We start from the raw sequence: 22,051 nt of genomic DNA on the forward strand, positions 1-22,051 counted from the left end.
TCCTCAGATGTGAGATTGCTCTCCACCATGTCCGCTCTCACGACCTCCAGCCAGCGCTTCTTAGGCCTACCGCGGCCGCGTGATCTAGGGCCTTGGACAGTGAGGTTGAGGCATCTATTTCCGACGTAGTCTACTGGTCTGCGGCTTATATGGCCATACCATCGGAGGCGACTTTCCTGCAGCTTATCCGCTACGTCACGAATTCCAAGGAGTAAAGAGTATAAAATAATTAAAAATATTGGGCTATTTCGGGATTTAAAAATAAACCGGTTCCGAGCCCTGGAAGCAACTGCTATATACCTTATCTGAGTTATCTGTGTCCTCTTTGTTCAATAAAAAAAAATCTTTATCTTTAATGTAGCCCTAGCACAGACCCCGGTGTTTCTTGGGTGTTACTGCACACTGTGTCTTTAAACGCTGGTTCAAATTATAATTTAGGTAGCATTCATTGGAAAAAGAGAAATGTTTGCTGTACGTATTTAATGAAAAATAACCGGCCAAGAGCATGTCGGGCCACGCTCAGTGTAGGGTTCCGTAGTTACTCTTCCGTCACAATAAGCTAAACTGGAGCTTAAAGTATAGTAAATTGTTAACCAAGGGATGAAACGGTACCTTTCACCCGAGTTAAACAAATAGGCAAATTTGCATAATCAGTACCTAATTAAAGTAAGTCTTTTTACTATGAAGGAGAAACTTTTTGCGATAACTCAAAAACAGGGAAACTGATCATATCCGCTATAGTTTTCATTTAATGTCTTTCTTAAGCTCTACTTCCAAGATTTTTTTCATATTTTTTGAACCTATGGTTCAAAAGTTAGAGGGGGGGGGGGGGACACATTTTTTTTTTCTTTCGGAGCAGTTATCTCCGAATATATTCACTTTATCAAGAAATGTTTGTTGAAGACCCCTATTAGTTTTGAAAGACCTTTCCAACGATATCCCACACTGTAGGGTTGAAGCAAAAAAAATGTTCACCCCCACTTTACGTGTAGGGGAGGTACCCTAAAAAAAATTAAATTTTTAGATTTTATTGTACGACTTTGTCGGCTTTATTGATTTATATATCCATGCCAAATTTCAGCTTTCTAGCACTAACGACCACGGAGCAAAGCCTCGGACAGACAGACAGACAGACAGACAGACAGACAGACGGACATGGCGAAACTATAAGGATTCCGTTTTATGCCATTTGGCTACGGAACCCTAAAAAGAGCCCAAAAATGGACAGCAAATTGTCAGGCGATCATTGTTATCGGGGTGAGATATGCACAGGAGCCAGGAACCTATTGACCGTATATGGAACACGACACATTATAAGCATATACACATTTAGTATTTTGCATTTACATGTATTTCACTTACCTAATATAAATGGTACCCATTGTGGGTTTCGGAAAACATTCTGAGAGTCAGTCAGTCAGTAAAGGCGAAGTGGGCCCTCTTGTTACAATAAATCGATATTCTTTGGATATTTCTTTTTGGATTTTTTATCTTGTGAATATTATATACCTACACTTAATAATGTAGCCATTGAGCAATGTCACTTGTTTTTCTAGTTAATATTCCGAATAAGCGGCATTACTTGATTATAGTAAATGGTTACTTGATTTGATGAATAATGGTGAACGACCGGTGTAAATTACGCGCACTTACGAGTACCTACTTAGTGAGAAAGTCAGACATTATTATAAGACTATTAAGTAATTTGCACCTGCTAGGCGCCAATTAATGATTATCCACATTTCGGGTGTATTTGATTCATAAGTGACTTAAAAATTAATTCGATATCAAAATGATATCATTTCTTTATCAATCGCGCAGGCATTTCTATCGTAATTACCTACGTGTACAGTCAGCCAAACTATTAGCTTAGCACCCCTGCATACATTTTATAATTGATTTATAATTTTTTTTTTATATGCAGGAGTAATAAGCGAATAGATTGGCTGACCTGTTAGCAATGAGCGCGAGCAAAATGTACGGGTTAATGATCAGAGTAACAAAATTACATTAATTCGATGATATAAATATCAAAATGTAATTACGTTTGAATTGGTTTCCTTGACTATTAATTTCGCCTGCCGACCGCACACATGATAATCAAAATTTTAAGCAAGGCTCGGAAACCGGTTAAATTTCCAAACCGGTTATCTGTACTCGACGCAAAATCTTTTAATTACGGTTTCGCTCGAAAACCGTTATTTTTAAACCGCTTTTTATGAGAACAGGTTTTGTCAAATTAACCAGTTTAGAACAATTAAAACCGGTTTCTTCCTATGTCGGTGTCTATGTATACGTGGCACACCACCAGGCCGACCGGCAGTTTCGTCGCTCGTCAAATAAACCGGTTTTTAGGTTACAATAATAATAATAATAATAATAGTTCTTTATTTACAGGTAAACACCCATTTCAAGTCATTATGTACAATATAAAAATAAAAATACAAAGTACAATACAAAATATAAAAATAAACAGTAAACAATGTAAAATGTACAAAAAAAAAATTCTTAAATCGTTCGCGTTCTTATAAAAGTTCGGAGGAACCGGTTTTTTAAATATCGTAAATACCGGTTTATTTCGTTTTTATAAACCGGTATTTACGATATTTAAAAAACCGGTTCCGAGCCTTGATTTTAAGTTACTTTCAATCAAGTAGCCGTTTCATTTAAAATACGAGTAATAATAGCTGAATATGAAATTGACGAAAACCCATACATAACACCGGCATCGACATTTACATAAATGTTCGTCATTACGTTGACAATTTGACGGTCGGACTATGATCTAATCAGTACCCCTAGTGTAAATAAATTCGATTTCGAAACGTGACGTACGCGTTTGCGTTTAGTCTCATTTTGTATGTGATTTAGAAAGAGCGCGCCAAGCGGGACGTCTTGGAAACTCAAAATCCTATACAAAATGAGACTTAACGCAAACGCGTTCGTCACGTTATGATGTCGATTAAATTTACACTAGGGGTACAGTTCCCACGATTAAATGATAACAGTAAAATATTGATTTCTGTTTTTACTATACAAATACTTACACTTATAAACATGGTAATACGCGAACACAGGCTATTGTCCAAATAAATAAATAATGATACTCATAAGTCAAACAAACTTTCCTAAATAGACAGGATAAAACTTTCACTTTTTTTTACAATTTCAAGTAAAGTTAACCACATTTATTTACATTCATGAATGAAAGGCATCATCATTATGATGAAAGCTTCTAGAAATATTCCTGTATTCATGGCCTTCACGAAATTAAAAAGCTACTTCTCTCCCTGGAGAGAAGAAAGTAGGCTTGTTCGAGCTGCTGAAGTGAAAAGGATTCTTTGTACGTGCGCGTCGAATTAGAAGGAATTGTGAGTGAAATAATGGCGCTTGATCAAAGGCGATGATCACTACCAGCAGCTAAGAGCATTTTGTTCTCTTTTTCTATTGTCTGCTGAATTATCTGATATTACCTGTGCAAGTTTATTAATTTAATTATTTATGTCATATAGTTATTTATTGTTATTAATTAATCATATATAGTCAAATAAGAAATAAAAAGCAAGTAAATTGAAGTTATGCTAACACAAAACAACTAAAAATTAAATATAAAAGATCTCCCCCCAAATCACTTTCTTCCGGCATGGTCGCCTGAACGCTGGCGGCGTTACCCCTCTGCACCGCCAGACTTAGCCTCTGGGCAAAGAAAGCGCCTATGATCGCCCGAGATGCCTATCAACCGACTTGATACTTCACTGACAAATTTTTTGGTGTCGGACGACCACAGGCCTAAAGTTTCCTGTAACGCTTCATGTAATTTTATAACACTACCTGTACAATCACCATCAAATACATCTGAGCAGCCGAGGTGCTCAAAAATATCCGCGCTCCAACGCCTTGACAATAAAGGCCTGCTCAGATATTTGTGAGCAACTTCGCCGCTATACTCTGTATGTCAAACACCAACACACTTAACTGAGCGTCGGTGGACCTTATGCCTTTTGTAATAAGGTCCACCGAAGGACAGTTAACAGTGTGGGCGATGGTACTTACAGATTGAAGAAACATGTTGAAATTATTCATTGTGTACTATCAAAGATTATCACTAATGTACCATTCAATAAACCTTCTGTGGTCAGATAAGACCAATGGTCAATTAAGTGGATTTTTTAATACAGGGAAAATAGTAATTGTATAAATAAACAAAATAAATTGTAAATTACTCTATAAGTAATGACATAATCTGACTCGGATCTGAAATATTCACATTATTTTAGACGGGTTACTCACGTTTTAATTAAGTCGAATAAATGCTTGTTTGATCCAATATTCGAAGATCTTCTTGGAGCCACGACTGTAATGCCTTTACTGGTCGAATAACCTGGTTTCGATTAAATTTTCAAGAATCGACCAATAAATGTGCAGTCTTCGTTGCTCCGAAAAGAAGATCCTCAAAAAATGGATCGAAATATTTCGAACGTTTATTCGACTTAATAATAGGTACGTAAGTCACCCGTTTATTAATGTTAATTATATTCGAGTCTCACAAGACTTTATAGTAAAACAGATTTGATGTATTAAATACCTAAACAAAATTATGAGTATTATAATTATGGCTATGACTTTTAATAGTACATTACAATACAAGTGCGAAAAGTAGGAAGTTCGCAACGAGTGGCAATAAATATATTTTATTTTCCAAGTAGGCATATTACAATGCGCTTATAAACGTCAAATAAAGCTACGCCGGCTCTAACCCTACACCTCTAACCTGAGAAGATTTAAATCCCCCCTCAATTTGTAGGAGGGTATTCCAATATGGGACCGGCAAGAAACTCGGCGGGACACATTTTTTAAAAACATTTCATTTTATAACTAAAATGCATTAAATAAAAAAATACAATTTAAATTTTTATGGAATTAAAAAAAATCATAAAATAACATGCAGTAGGTAGGTAATTTCTTATAGAAGTTCAATGCACTAGATTGAATAGCAATCTAATTTGAGATAACTGAAACAGATAACTTTTTCAAAGGACGATTAGCCTGATCAAAGGGTTGCTGAAATATAATTTGAAGCTTTCACTGTGTGTGAGTTATGTGGCTGCGTTTTTTAGAATGTTTTTAGTGGAATTAAATAAGTTTTTTGTCAACACATTCCTTTTTGATGTAAGCTTTTATCGCTGACTGTACTCTTCTTTCCACTGGCAACTAATACTCATCGAGACAATTCTAATAATCCCAAACACAATTAGGTTGCGTTGTTTTATCACATAGATTCTATGGCCACCTCCAGTCTCTATCATCAGATCAGCTTGAGGGTACCATAAATAATATTGCATTGTCATCCAATTTACCAAGCGGGAATTGGGTCAAATTTAACTTACACGATTTGACCCGTACAAACATACATTGTAAGTTAAAGAAAGGTTTGTAAAAATAAATATAATTATATACCTATTGCATATGGTGGTCGGAGAGGTGGCCTTGAGCTATCAGTACGCCAGGATAGATATGTGGTGTTGTACCCTATCGTAGGCTTTGGACATATCGAGAAGAAAACCTATTGCGTATTTTTTATCATTTAATATGTTTGATATTTCTTGCATGTATTTGTAGGTAGCTAAGATGGTGGACCTATTTTTCTTAAAACCATTTTGCGATTCGTGAAAGATGTTGTATTTCTCGCAAAATGAATACAATCGATCACTCATTGCCATATCAAATATTTTTGCTGATGTTGGTAGGAGCGAAATAGGGCGGTAGTTATTGGCATCCGTTTTATTACCCTTTTTAAATATGGGTTTTATAATTGACGTTTTTAAAATATCTGGATAGGTTCCTTCCGAAAAAGATTGGTTAATAAGAATATAGTACGGTATTGTTAGCTCGTCAGCACATTTCCTAATTAGCGTTGGCGGTAACTCGTCATTGCCGTAGCTATATTTATTTTTTAAAGATTTTATTATTTTGTTTACCTCTTGCGGTTCAGCTGGTCGTAAAAATAATGAGTTGGTCAACGGGTAATCCGAGCGGGGGCGCTCCCCCGGTATATATAAGTATTATAAGGTCGGCCGACCTTAAAATTAATGAGTTAAAAAAGCCAAGCTTTACGTAGATCCACAATTAAATGAAATGTTATTATATAATATATTTATTTACGATACAAGTGCGAAAAATAGGAAATTCGTAACGAGTGGCGAATTCGCACATGTATCGTACAACGTTGTACAGTATATATGACCCTTTAAATTTTCGACATAGTAACATAATGTGCTAATTTACGCACTAGTGCGGAAAAGTAGCACCATATGTACTGTAAAAGTATTTTCTTCAAGGGGAAGGTGTAGCTTGTGTACTAAGCCTTACTAACACACGTCCGTAGCTAAGTATATATAATAGCATTTACGCGTTCTTTGAGACTAAATAAATATATATTCAATACTTAACAGTTATCATTTAGCGCCCCACATCACAAGGCGTAAGTTCTTTATACTTCATACTGAGAGTTTCTATAATCTCAAAAAGTTTGTATTGAACTGTAAGTAGATAACATTTTCTTTTATAATTCTTTTTTTTTTCACTCTTTCTGACAATGTATACAAATTTCGTTTAATTACGATAGGATAATCTGGAAAGTTACACGCAGTAATTTTGTATGGTGTCTTATCTTATACCTTTAAACGAGCAATTCTTGTTTATATGTTTGTATATTTTGGGGATCTCCGAAACGGCTCTGACGATTTCGATGAAATTTGCTATATGGGAGTTTTTGGGGGCGAAAAATCGATCTAGCTAGGTCTTATCCTTGGGGAAATGCGCATTTTTGAGTTTTCGTATGTTTTCCGAGCAAAGCTCTGTCTTTTTTTAGTACTACGTCGGTGGCAAACAAGCATACGGCCCGCCTGATGGTAAGCAGTCTCCGTAGCCTATGTATGCCTGCAACTCCAGAGGAGTAATATGCGCGTTTCCGACCCTAAACCCATCCCCCCACCCCCCGTTGAGCTCTGGCAACCTTACTCACCGGCAGGAACACAACGCTATGAGTAGATATTTGTCTGGTAGTCCTCCAGATATTAATGCCATGAGGCATTATCTACCAGTCAACCTTTAGGCAAAGGAGAGAGATTGTGGGCGGTGCTACTTTAACAACAACCACCAAATATAATATAATAACTTTCCATACATACCTACATTTAAATATACACACATAATGTCACTTATAATATATACATAAATAACGACAAAACATAACTATAGAGCTGACACAATACATACATTATGTATTATTCATTCTGCTAGCAAAGAAAGCACGTAAAGTTTTTTATAATGCAAACTTATTTTGAACATATTGTAACATACTAAATTAAATTATATTTTGGTTATACCCTTTCAAACTGACGATTGACGACCTGTCTGGCCTAGTGGGTAGTGACCCTGCCTATGAAGCCGATGGTCCCGGGTTCAAATCCTGGTATGGGCATTTATTCGTGTGATGAGCATGGATATTTGTTCCTTTGTTGTTCCTGAGTCATGGGTGTTTTCTATGTATATAAGTATTTATAAATATTTATATATTATATATATCGTTGTCTAAGTACCCTCAACACAAGCCTTATTGAGCTTACTGTGGGACTCAGCCAATTTGTGTAATAATGTCATATAATATTATTTATTTATTTAAATTATGGAAGAGCGGAACCTTCTGCCACAAGTCCATTAAAAGATGTACATTAAGCGATGGTGGCCTAGCGGAAAGAGCGTGCGACTTGCAATCCGGAGGTCGCGGGTTCAAACCCCGGCTCGTACGACTGAGTTTTTCGGAACTTATGAATTACGAAATATCATTTGATATTTACTAGTCGCTTTTCGGTGAAGGAAAACTTCGTGAGGAAACCGTAACCCAATAAGACCTACATAGATTACCCTCTGGGTTGGAAGGTCAGACGGCAGTCGCTTTCGTAAAAAAGTAGTGCCTGCGCCAATTCTTGGGATTCGTTGCCAAACGGACCTCAGGCTCCCATGAGCCGTGGCAAAATGCCGGTACAACCCGAGGAAGATGATTTAGATGATGAAATATTTAGATTATGTGTCAAATGTTTTTTTTTTTTTCCTTTTTTGCAATTTCTATTGAATGCCACTTTGAGTGTCACAATGTCAGTGGTTGTAAAATAAACATGGACATGAATGTCATTCAAAAAAACAATGAGCGTTTTAAATCACGAAAACGAGAAAAAACGCCATGTTTACCACCTGCCTTATAAGGTATTCACACACAGTTTTTTTAGCCGTGGTTCAACTTTTTAGGGTTCCGTAGTCAACTAGGAACTCTGTTAGTTTCGCCATGTCCGTCTGTCCGTCCGTCCGCTGCTTTCCTCGGTGATCCTTAGTGCTAGAAAGCTAAAATTGGGCACGAATAGGTATATAAATCGTACAACATAATGAAACATACTATAGTATTTATTTAGAAATTTTATTTCGCTCAAAAGTTACGATTTTTTTTGTTTAATTCTCACTGCACCCACTTTGAAGTATTTCTGTTTTGCCTTATAGTTGACTGGTAGAGAATGCGTATTGGTATTAAGGCCACCTGTTGTACTGTTTCTTATGTGCAATTAAGTTTAAAATAATAAATAATAATAATAATAAGAAATCAGTTACACCGACAAAGTTGTAAAATAAAAACTAGATAAATGTTTTGTTGGATAAGTAGGTCTTTCATAACGAATATGGGTCTTCAAGAAAAAAAAATGTATTGATTTAAATCAACACGATTTTCATTCATAATTTTAAATCTAATACGGGATGTAAGTTTACGCGATTAAGTCCCGTATTAGTTTTAAAATTAAAAAAAAATTAAAATAAATATTTGAACAAGGAAAACTATAGCGAAACTGATCGGTTCAGCCGTTTTTGAGTTTTTTGCAAAAAGTCTATTTTGATTAGGGTTTGCAATCCGGATCTGAAATGTATAAAATTACCCGAATCTGGATCCGGATCCGCGGATCTTCCCATACATTTCAGATCTGTCATGCAAGCCCTAATTTTGACGAACGAGTAACTACGGGACCCTACACTCAGCATGGCCCGACATGCTCTTGGTCGGTTTTTTAACATTCGGCTGTTTGAACAATGAGGAACCACGAATTATTATTTCCTGAGTAAATGCGGCCAAACCCGTCTGTGGGAAATTCCCTAAACGAGCGCTTATTTCAAACACGAGTCTTGACTTCATCGACAAAGCAGCGATTGCTTGAAGTTAAAGCAGTCTAAAGCAGGTGAGCTATATTTCATACAGTTGAAAAATAGTACGTTCGTGTACGGAATTTCCCACAAACGGATTTTCCCGCATTGACTATTCAATTATATCACGATAAGTGAAACCGACCAATTATTCTTTAAAAAAATCATTACACCACCATTGACCACTTGATTGACCACTTCACTAATTTATACTTTTCTAACGTTAAAAAATTCATCTAGATTCAGACCAAGATAATTTGACAGCGATTTTGACAGCCCAGACAATGCAAGTGTTATTTTAAATATCAAACTTCTATGAAAATATGACGTTTACTTAACACTTGCACAGGGTTATCAAAATCGCTGCCAACTTAGCTTGGTCTGACTTTATAATCATAGAGTAGATTAGATTAGATTTATTTATTTCTTAAAGAAAAAGACACAGTGTTTTACACAAAAGGATAAAACAAAGGCTTTCACTAAAAGATCGTCAACTTAACATTAAAACAAAAAATATAAAAATTTAAAATTAATAAATATCACGACAAAAAAGAAAATGTCAATGTATACATAGCTATAGGGACAGCCTAGGTATTGTCGAAATGTCAATAAGAGTAATATTTATATAATGAATAAAATGAATTTCACTTCACATGTATTTTGGCCTAAAGGTACTCAAATCGTAGTATTGATTCTACTACAAAAAGAAAGATATCAATTAATCTACTATTTTTTCCATTACGTTACTTCCATGCCCATGGAAAAGTAGTGTTAATGAATTAAAAAAATTGGACAGTTTTTTCTCCGAATAGTGCTCGTAATTCAGATGTCAGACTGGTAAATAAATTCAAACATGAACTCACAAAGATTTTTGAACACGCCAAATTACCCACCGATTTTCATATTTTGTGAATATAATATAAGTCCTATCCGTCTGTGCGTTATTATCGTTTGAAAGTCGAATCCTCTAAAAGAAAGTATGCCGCTATCCAAAACTAGTACCAGTTATAATGTTAGGGCAAAAATTAATGTTATTCGCCATTTCTCATCAGCACAGTTTAGGAGGCGGTAGTATTGACCGCTCGTGCCACTGGTCATTTTACTCATTATATTTAAGTGATAAAGTTTTAATTTTTGCAGTTGTGAGTGAGAAGATGGCAACCGCACTCAACCTTAAAAACTTCGCTTCATGGGATCTATCAAAAAGCAAATGTGAGTATAACTTAGTATAATATAGTATAACTTAGTCCACACAAACTTCAATCAATAGACCGTTATACTGGTCACTTTTTCTACAATAGTCCCAATGCCTGCTGCGACCGGTTGATGGGTGTCTATTGTTGCGCCTGTGAACGGGTTCCAGCCGGCGTTCTACATGACATTAAAGCTCTTCAAGGGGCGTACGTGTTGGATCTATATCCCACGAAAGCCTATCAAAAGACCGGGATTTATAGGTCCGTGAAATCCAAGGAGATACAAATATAGTACTTAGTAAAACTAATATATTTGAGCGCATAGTTTTTTGGACAAGCTAAAAATAGCTTATTATATTTATTTGGACTTAGACATATTGTGTATTATTCCCGAGTTCACATATTAAAAGTTTTTACTAAAGATAGATAATGAAAAATAGTACTTACAACAAAATGTTAATTAAAATAACAGTAAAACTACTGAAAAAGTAGATTGCTTTGCGAAACGCCCACTAATTTCAATGTCAATTGTTTATATCAATTTATAATTATATTCTATTCTATTGTATTTAAATTAAGTAGGTCTAATGTATTATCTACAGAAATAGAAGTTTTTGTGGCAAAAACAAGTGCTTGAGAAAATGAAATATCGACAAAATAATAATAACATCGATAAGTCAGTCATAGATTAATAATTAAAAGGTGTAAATTTTACTTGCTGTAATTTACCGGGAAATCAATTACAAATCCGACCACAATTTCTTTATAACAAATATTAAACAATAATAAAAAATACAGTGTAAAAAATAAGAAAACTACCAATGGGTGTATAAAAGAAGATATCGAACTTGTTGTGTATTTCGCGGTAGCTATCTTTTTATACAATGTTAAAAATATCTATAACGTTAAGGTAACATCGATAATAGACATGTCGATATTTGATTTTGTCAATCACTTTATTTTGCCATGAAAACTTCTGTCTCATTATCTATATGCGTGTGTATGGATGTCATGTATTACTTAGTAGAATTCTTATTTTAGTACTGTGTTTTTGATCGCTATAATAGTACATTATGATACAATTGTGCTAATCTGGTCACCACACACGAGGCGATATTGTGCACCCGAGCTGTAAGCGAGCGCTCAATAAGAAAGCCGATGAGGGTAATGACGAATGCACACGCGTTTCATACGACATTTAAAACTGATACAGATTTGTTAATTTAGGCCGTTAGTTTATCGTTTCTGAATATATTACTTATAGGGAGATTATTATATAGATGTAGATAAAATATTGTATACATATATCGTTGCCGTTGTCTAAAATGAAATACCCACAACACAAGTCTTATGATCTTACAGTCATATTTAATCAGAATCAGAATCAGAATGCTTTATTTGTAAAACATAGGTATAAATAGGTCTTAGGTATATTACATTTGAACACTATGTTTCGCCGGTCGGCATACAAATACAATGTTGTAACTTATAAAATAAAACAATTAAAATGAGTATTACATTACAATTAAATTAAAATACAGTTCAAAATTCAAATACAATTAAAATACAGTTCAAAATTAAAAAAAAAAAAAAAAAAAATTATATGTCCTTCACTGCGACTGAAACTAGTTAGTAAATAGATAGATAGTTATCTCCATACCAAATTTCAGTTAAATCAGGTACAGTCAAGTATAAAAATACCCACACAAAATACTCAAATGCAACAGCAGGAGTTATTTTCGCATTTATAGTACGTGTCATCCACGATGACGCACAGATTTGTCAAATCTTACCTTTAATAACATGACAATACGACTCAAGACACGCGTCTTTGTGAATGACACGATCTATATAATATTAAGTATAAAAGCATTTGATTTTCCAGTTTTTTTGTCAAAGTTTAGCCTTGGATTAATCATTTTTTATTCTGACTGTATTGTATAATATTATCAAACTGACAATGGAGGGAGGGTAATGAATGTCTTAGTGTTAAGTGTGTGTATTTAGTTTTTTGATATTCCCCAAACACTCATAAAAATCAAGGCGGAATATATTAACTATTGCGAGTCGGGCTTCAAAACAAAGGGTTTCGTACCAAAATAAACCTGGGTCTAAATAGAATATTGTTTAAAAATATGGTTACACTACTCTTTGAAATTTTTATGGTATTTTTATTCAGATTTACGTGCTTTTTTATTCTAATAGGTGGATAATTATCCCCTAGATTTTTATTTCTACACCGTTTCCATTTTTCATAGACTTTATATAGACAATAACGGAATGGAATGAACGAAAAGTGTACAACAAAATACAACAAAAAATCTTGTGCTGAGGTTTTCTTATTTTTAATTCTATTTTTATAGTATGTTTGTCATTAGTCAGTTAAAAATAAAAATACGATTAAATAATATTATAAATACTTAGTAAACTCAAATAGTTCAATTACTGAAATGTTGCACGATTATATTAATAGAACTATTAATTGTAATATGGTGGTGTATAGGTGATAATCTTAACTACATTTTTTTACTAAATTAAACTTATCTAAAACAATAAAAATTTAAAAATTATATATAAACTTGAACAGCTAGTCACCGGGCGAGATTCGAACCCGTAAACACTCGTTTCTAGCCGTCCGCGTCTTAACCCGCTGGACCAGACGGACAGTAGCCGGCAACACGAAATTAGCGACCATATTCTGCGACGAAAGAAAAACGCATGAAAACTCGAAAATACGCGTTTTCCGATTCCGAGATCATAGAAATATATATATACAAGAATTGCTCGTTTAAAGGTATAAGATTTTTATTTGACGACCACACTATAAGTAATTCAAATAAAACGAGTTTGTTTAAATCGCCTACTGTACTTCATTATAGTCGTGTAATACGTATTTAGGGGATGCCCGGAAGTATAAGAAAACTGTAATAGATAAAATATTAATTTATATACCAAAATATTCAGAAATATTTCGAATTAATGGTGAAATAACCAATACTTAATTGCCATGCCTGTTTCGATAATTATTTATATGATTGTCGTTACTTTCATGACATTGTCAGCGTCTCAAAACTTATGAATAGTTACAGTCACCTCTGAAAATATTGACACAACAAAAGTGCCAAAAATATGTATAAACTACCTGAATATATGGGCAATAAATTCGTGTATACATATTCTTGGCACTTTTTTTTGTATCGATATTTTCACACGTGACCGTACCAGGTATACCGATTGTGATACCGATCACTGAAAGACAGGCGGACTAGCGGGGTCTTAGTAAAACGGTTCTATTTGTAACCCCTCGTGTACGCCTGTACGAAACCCTAAAAATGACTATGTCGCTTTTGTATTTTTTGCAGAAATAATCATAGAGATATAAACCATAAAAAGATTACTACGTTCTATTAGTCGAGTTGTTACCTTTGATAGTTTCGAACAATGAAGAGTATACAAATATGTACATACGAGTATATTTTAAATTCTTTTGAAGGCAAAAGTGATTCCAGCTTTTTTTGATGTTATATTTCTATATATGTGTTATAAGTTCTGTATACGGTGGTAACGAAATGGAAAGTAAACAAAATTTATATTTATAATTTGGGACATTTTTTCTTCTTTTTCGTTCAAAAATACCATAAGGATAAGCTATTTAAGCATAGTTGTTTTTCAATAAGACTTTGAAAATGTACCGTGTGAATCTTCGTAAGTATCAAAATACATACGAACTATCTAATTATAACATTTTTATTTTATGAAATAAATGTTGGCTATGGAAATATTTTTTAATTTTTTAATTAGGTTATTTTAATATTTTTAGAGACTTGTCTCTACAAAAATACTATTTTTGATATCTAGGATAACTTTTCTTGGTTTTTAGGGTTCCGTACCCAAGGGTAAAACGGGACCCTATTACTAAGACTTCGCTGGCCGTCCATCTGTCTGTCTGGCCGTCTGTCACTATACTGATACTAATACTAAACTGGTTTGAAACTTTCTATGTATATGTAATACAGATACAATTATCTGGAATGTGGGCATGATCTGTATGATACTGATCTGTCAGTATTAAAAGTGACATTTTTGCTTGGAGAAATATCACCTTTGACAGATCGGTATCATATGGGGAACATTACCCCTAGTGTAAATTTATACGATAGCGAAACTTGACGTACGCGTTTGCGTTAAGTGTCATTTTGTATAGGATTTTGAGTTTCCAAAACGTCCCGCTAGGCACGCTGTTTCTAAATCCTATACAAAATGAGACTTAACGCAAACGCGTACGTCACGTTTCGCTATCGAATCAATGTACACTAGGGGTACTGATCTAATAACTCTAATCTAATCTAATTAACATTCCGTATATCTAATCTAATAACTCTGATCTAATTAACATTCCGCCGGACGGAATCGGCCTGTCAGTTAGACCACAAAGTTGACAGTTCCGAACAACTAACAGGCCGATGTCGTCCAGCGGACTGTTAATCAGTTCCTTAAAGCTTGAATTGGCCTGTTGATTAGGAAAAAAAAACAAGCGCTTACAGGGCAGAAATGGGAATTTAAGATCATAGTTAAAGAGCAAATTTTTAAATTTTCAGATGAGGAAATTGACGAGCTACCCCTCATGCAGGGCCCTGGACCTGTTCTCATGATCTTGGCTATATACCTGCTCTTCGTATTGAAGCTAGGACCGGCCTTCATGAGGAAGAGGCCAGCGTTCAAGCTCACTCGCACGCTATTTGCATACAATATGATCCAGGTGGCCATTTCGGCGTATTTAGTACAAAAGGTAAATGTCAAGGAATGTGGCAATATGTTGGATATAGATTGGTTTTTTCGTCGACATCTGATTCAGTAAATTGCTTAAAATTAAATAAAAATGTTTAAAGCCTGCCTTCAAATAATTCTAATCAAATCTGTACCCTAGTTTAAATTTATTCGATAGCGAAACGTGACGTACGCGTTTGCGTTAAGTCTCATTTTCTATGGGATTTTGAGTTTCCAAAACGTTCCGTTTGTCGCGCTGTTTCTAAATCCCATACAAAATGAGACTTAACGCAAACGCGTACATCACGTTTTGCTGTCGAATAAATTTACACTAGGGGCTCTGTTTTTCTACTCGTCGACTGTAATGGTTGAATTAAAATTTCGTAATATCAAACTATAATTTAATTGCGTACTTTTCATGTATGGCCTGATGGGCTCCCACTCAACTATAAGATTGATATAGAAAAAAAAATTACCAATCACGTGCCGCCGCGCTCCCATAGAAAAGACTAAACGGGCGCGGGGCGGGAGTCGCGGGCTTATGTCAAAACAAATTGCATCTTACGGCTAATGCCAAAGCGGCACAAATTGGAACACATTAACAACATAAAGCATTAACATTATAAAGCAATAACACATGAGCAGCTAGGACAGAAATTCATAATGGTAGTACTCTCAGGCATCTCTTTTTCTAATATCCTCTTGCATTCCATTATCACTCGCCCCATCGCACTCACAAACAAATCGCACTGTGGCTGCGCCTCTAGCAGGGAGTTGAGCAGTGCGTGAGCGCGCGCGACCGGCGCCTGCGCGTGTGTCTGCGTACGACTACTGAGATACTTAGCAATTTTCATTAATTATTTAGGTTTTATAGTAAAAAAAAGTATCATTTTATATGACTCGTAGAAAAAGTACTGTATACAATAGTGATAAAATCAAGCTTTTCAATCTCATACCTCTTACTTAGGCAACTCAGCAAGCTTCGTGCCTAAACACGGTACTCGACTGAAAAGCTCCCTATATCACGATTGTATAAAATACTATTATTTAACAATGTAGCCGCGAACAGCAAAAAAAATAATGTTTTTATACACACATAATTTACTAAATCACCTGTCGACGTAAAACATTTCCACTTCATATTTATTTTAGGTATTTTTATTATCAGTATTTTTTATTATCAGTACTTACCCTTGACCTAGAACTATTAAAACTTGGCTAAAAATATCGTCTTACACTACGAGTACAGAGAAAAATCTCAAACCTATTTTGTAAAAAAAAAAAAAGTCAATTTCATACGGAACCTTTGGTGGGCGAGTCCGACTCGCACTTGTCCGGTTTCTCTACTAAATATCGTTATGATGATAGTAACCTTTTTTTCTTACAGTATTTTCGAGCAATATTGGAACTCGGTCTGGTACCTAGGAAATGTCACATGGCTAACGAAAGGCTAAGAAAGGAGGTATGTAACATTTTACTCCTATTTCAGTAATGGAGGGAGGTAAGGAGAACAATCTCTTATGGGAGAACTGTTGCTAAAGTGTCCAGCTGGCAGCTGCAAATAATAGTTCGAAATTCCTCCGGTGGCGCTAGTGTAGCACAAGGACATCACAAATGAACTTGGACGTTATTAACGGGGTGAAGTACGTTGTCAGTGATTTGAATTTTTTTCATCAAAGTCAAAAATTTGTTCGCGATGTATTGTGGCGGCACCTATTTAAGGTTTTTTCATGGACACATTTCATGCACATAGATTGTTCTCCATACTTTCAGTAATAAGTTCACAGTATTCATAAATTTTTAAGTTTTTTCTTCTAGATTTTTTTTACTAATTGGAAACTGTCAATACTTATTAAATTCGTTTAGTTGTTAATTAATTCTCAATTTGTTTTTCTTTCCAATCTTATAATACTTATATTATTCTCAAAATATTCAATGAATTGAAATTAAAACAATGTAATAATTATTCAACCAACCAATGAGTTTTACGGAACTCATGTACGAAATATAATTTGATATTTACCACTAGCTTTTCGGTAAAGGAAAACATCGTGAGGAAACCTGCATACATCTGCGAAGAAATTCAAAGGTGTATGTGAAGTAGTCCCCAATCCGCACTGGGATAGCGTGGCGACTATAGACCAAGCCCTCTAGCGCATGATCGCGCATATGGATTGTTATGGATAAGTTTCTAGATATTATTAGAATACATTTTCATAACGCATAAATGCATTTTCAATTTTTTTTTTTTTTAAATTTTTGTTACATGTGTAGCATCTTGCCAGTAGTCGGAGACGTACTAAACCGCCGGCACTTCAATGAGGTGTGGAATTATTTTGTTGGAGATGCCGACTCTAGTTCTATACCTCAATGGATCCAACTCATACCTATATAAATATTTTCAGATCGTCTTCGGAATCTGGTTATACTTCGCAGCCAAAATCACAGAACTTCTTGACACCGTCTTCTTCGTACTCAGAAAGAAAGACAACCAAGTGACATTCCTCCATTTGTACCACCACTCAATCATGATGGTCGGAACTTGGGCGTTCTTCAAATACTCGCCGTCAGAAACGGTGTTGTTCATCGGGTTCCTGAACTCGTTGGTACATGTGTTCATGTACACGTATTATGGCTTGGCTGCGCTGGGACCTAAAGTGGCGAAGTATTTGACTTGGAAGAAATATATGACTACGTTTCAGCTGGTGAGTATAATTTACTTAAGATTTTTGATGAACAGTTCTCTTAGGTAAAAATGTTTCAAATTAAACGACAAAAAGTGAATTTGCGATAGGTTTCCATTACCTCAGTGTGATATGCAGTGTGTTGATCCAATACGGGCAATTAATTAAATTTGGTCATATAATTAAACATGTTTTATAACCAACGGAGCCACACGCCATTTTGTCGCCTAAATAGTGTTTAGTCGTAATTTTATAAAATGTATATGTATGTTAGTCTGTAAGGTATTTGTAATATGGGCCTTGTTGCCTGAATCAAATTTTAAATAAAAAAAGACGTGTGGCACTCGGGGACTGCCGCGGTAAAGCTATTGCATAGCATTTTGTATCAACTTATGCAATTATAATTATTTATTTATTTTATTTATGCAGTATTTCTTTTTCTTTGATATTAATACCACCATAACCAACCACCAGTAAACCAGTATAACGATATGATCTCAGTTGATAGGGATCTCGAGGTTTCACTTCTGATGGTTTTTCGGAAAAGACAAGTACGCTTGACAAGAGATAATGTAAACACTGGTAATTCGTAGTTACTCCTGGTATTTATATATTCCAATCGTTCACCGAGCGCACGACTCAAGATAACCAATATAAAAGTGTGAACCTTGTTTATTCATAGTTACGATACGTATACGGATTCACTTATATTGGACAAGTTGTAAGTCATGGGAATAAGCGCCTTCGCCTGTTTTAGAGTGAGGGAACTAGCACGAAAAACTGACTTATAAACTCGACGCCAAAGCCGCAAACGCTTTCTAATTCAAAAGTTATAATGTGTTGACGGACTTGCCTTGTAGACGGTCTTGCCCACAGTGACCTTATATTAAAATAAAAACCGGTTACATTCTATAGTTTCAAGGAATAGGAGCACATGATTTAAAAAGTTGCATTATTTATAAAAAAAATTGCTGACTCGGGCATGCATGCACTGCATGAAGCGGGCATGCCTACTTGACACTCGGATAAACGTGTTTCTCACATGGGTAATGCATTATTTAGCTGTCGCGCTCACTCAATAACAAGGAAATTTTTAATTTTATTTAGAAAAAATATGTTTTCAAATGTTATAATAGTACTTACGAATGAAAAGTGATACCGTGAGCTTTGTTTTTGTGCTTGGAGCTATTGAAGCACTGGAAAAAGGCGCAACACGGCATTCTTTGGCAATATTTTATCGAATTTGATGACAATGTTGACACTTCAGCGTCACCCATACGACTAATTCAATATAGGTCCCGGAACCTATATTTTGTGGCTCACGATCGACCGCCTGGTACCTCATCTACCCCTATTACGTACATCAATGATACATACAGATTACTATAAACAGCTGCTTATGTATTTGTCCGATTTCGGAGCAGCTCATCTCGATTCGTGCGAGTTTCGTAGAGTAGTACCATAGAAATAGGATAGTATAGAACGACTGTCAAACTTCAAAAGTGTGACCAAAAATGATATGCAAGTGTGTGCGTAAATTGTCTATGTGCGAACAAAAATAGTGATGTCATGTTACAACATATTAATAATCTATCGATGTTTAACTGCTTTATCGACTACTTTTTCAAATGTGTTTGTTTTTATAAAAAATGTAATAGGTATGAGTATTATTACTACTATTAGACCTTATTAGCGCCTTTAGTACCTTTAATTTTCTTTTACAGCGGACGCATAGTAAGTAACAATACTGATAGTGATAACCGAGGCTACAGTTACAGTCGTTTCAGTCAGCATCAAAATGGTCAAATATATAGGTACACATGTGTCACAATGGTCAAATATATATTGTTACTTATTTTACAGTACATATGGAGCTACTTTACCGCACTAGTGCGATAATTAGCACATTACGTAACTATATCGAACATTTTAAGGGCCATATGTATTGTAATACATTTGCGAATAGTTAATTCGAAACTCGTGTCGACTTAAAATCGTATCGCCACTCATTGCGATTTTTTATTTTTCTCACCTGGTTTGGTGTTCTGGGACGTTTACTTACTTACTACTTACTCCGTTGGCTCAGCGACCCAAAATGAGACTTGGCCTCCGACACAAGACAGCGCCACTTTTCTCGGTCCTGTGCGACCTCTCGCCAATTGTCGACTCGAAGCTCGCGCAGATCCGCCTCCACCATGTCGCTCCAGCGATACCTAGGGCGTCCGATAGGACGTCCTGCTAGGCGACCCAGGTACGCTCTTTTTACGTTTTTTCGTTTTTACTTGACTAAATTACTAACGTAGTCCGATCAAGCATTATGGAACCCGGCGCTGTCGGTAAAGCAGGTGACTCGCGTTGATAAAGCAGGTTTCTGTCGTATGCGGGTGTGAGTGGTGTAACATGTGCAATGTCGTTAACACAAACACATGCTAAGTGTTAACAGTAGGCGCAAATAGTTGACTTACCAAAGAAAATTTGAAATTCGCGCCTTTTCCGCCTGACAAGTTGGGTTGGGTGTGTATACGCTGTCTTGTGTTTCCTTGTGTTAGCGGCAAAGCCGTGGAAAAGTGGTTAAAATGTAAGTAATGTGTTGGAAAGTGAAGTTTAAATTTATCGCTGAACATGTGCATCTTCAAAAAAGGTATTATAACAATCGTTATTATTTTACGTCGGTTATAAAGGTTAATATCTTAATGATGTCTTGTGAACAACTAATTCCATACCTACTAATATACCGACAAGTTATCGATACAGTCATATGAACATTTTGTCAAGCCCTAGCGTAAAGTAACAGTTTAGGTTTTTACACAAAATATTCTAAATTATTGACTAATATCATGAAATATTAACACACAATTGAAGAAAAACTTATAATGAACTGTATAAATTGGCTTTTTACACTTTTTATGCTGTTAATTTGATATAATATCGTTACGAAAATTTCGCTACGATTATCATAATTACCTGTGAAATGAGTATTTCCCTGGGTTTTTTGGCCCTGAAACACAACAATCCGGCACACAACATGACACCATCTTCACTAAATTACTTACTTAATATTTATTTTTGATTTTGATTCTCGTATATTTTTAACGTTAAAAAATACGGCAATATGATTTTGGCCGCCTCGGCCGCCTTCGAATTCAAAAAATGGTTACGTTTTCTCATATGTAGTCTGCCTCTTTCACACTCGTGGCTTGTTCATATACGTGATGGCTTCCCTTTCGCACACTTCATCTGTCTGTCAAGCGAAGCGTATGACAAGTCTCTGAGTAGTACAATACGTCTAATCGCACGCACACAACGCCGTGTCGAAGACTGCCGAACTGAAACGACGTTAGACGAAGTGGGGAGCGTGAGGTTTTTTCGTTACGGAATTTCTGGATTCGGTCCCCGCGCTCAAGGCCCGCGATAGAAGCTATGCAATAGCTTAATAAATAATGTATATCATGCATAATAAACAATATAATTCATAGACACTAAAAATAATTGAAATACGAGAATTACATGCAAATAATATTAAGCGCTTAACTATAAAAAAATACTAAGTTAAATTTAAATTATTTAAAATAACAGATAAGGCATATTTGAATGTCAACATGAGATCAAAATAAAATAAATATAAACGTCAACGCAATACATTATAACTATTATAAGTCAATATCATTTAAATATTGTTGTACACTATAATAACATTTTTTTAATTAATAACAATTTCAACTCTATTTTAAATTTTCAAATCATTTCATGGTCATGTTAGGTATTTTCGACATTAAACTTTCGTGAGACATCTTCTAAAATATTTAAATAGCCTGTGGAAGGGCCCCCGATGGGTTCGAAACATGTCGCCAATAGCGACGAAAAAGTCAAGCGAGTGTAGCCATGATATTTAAATATTTTGTTAGGTATTTCGTTGAATATTTGTTGGGTAATTTCCAATAAACTTTTACGTACTAAGGCGGTTTTACATGTTTTATTACGCAATTCGTTTTCATACTGAGGTCTTACTAGACCGCGAGCCAGGGACAGATTTCCATAACCAATCGCCTCCCGGATGATGAGCCAGCTGCCGCTCCGTTGGTGAGTTGGGTAATGGCAGCCACAAACAAAATTTTGTCATCGCCGCCCGTTTGATACTTTGTCAGGTGATAGTTTAGATGCTAT

General features: G+C 35.3%; 1 protein-coding gene across 3 annotated transcripts in view; it reads left to right on the forward strand.

Annotated features, from left to right (window-relative positions):
- Positions 1-22,051, forward strand: part of LOC133519609 (elongation of very long chain fatty acids protein 7-like) — a 33,932-nt gene that overhangs the window by 7,893 nt on the left and 3,988 nt on the right. Inside the window, exons 1-5 of one of the 3 annotated variants that reach the window (XM_061853641.1) lie at positions 6,433-6,541; positions 10,384-10,455; positions 15,035-15,225; positions 16,591-16,665; positions 17,609-17,908. In XM_061853641.1, the coding sequence (XP_061709625.1) occupies positions 10,398-10,455; positions 15,035-15,225; positions 16,591-16,665; positions 17,609-17,908 (624 nt within the window). In that variant the 5' untranslated portion in view covers positions 6,433-6,541; positions 10,384-10,397. Of the gene's footprint in view, positions 1-6,432; positions 6,542-10,383; positions 10,456-15,034; positions 15,226-16,590; positions 16,666-17,608; positions 17,909-22,051 lie in introns of those variants that run through there. The other 2 variants (XM_061853643.1, XM_061853642.1) reach the window with 2 other exon arrangements.

This window comes from Cydia pomonella, chromosome 7 (assembly GCF_033807575.1).
Source record: "Cydia pomonella isolate Wapato2018A chromosome 7, ilCydPomo1, whole genome shotgun sequence".
Taxonomy (NCBI): domain Eukaryota; kingdom Metazoa; phylum Arthropoda; class Insecta; order Lepidoptera; family Tortricidae; genus Cydia; species Cydia pomonella.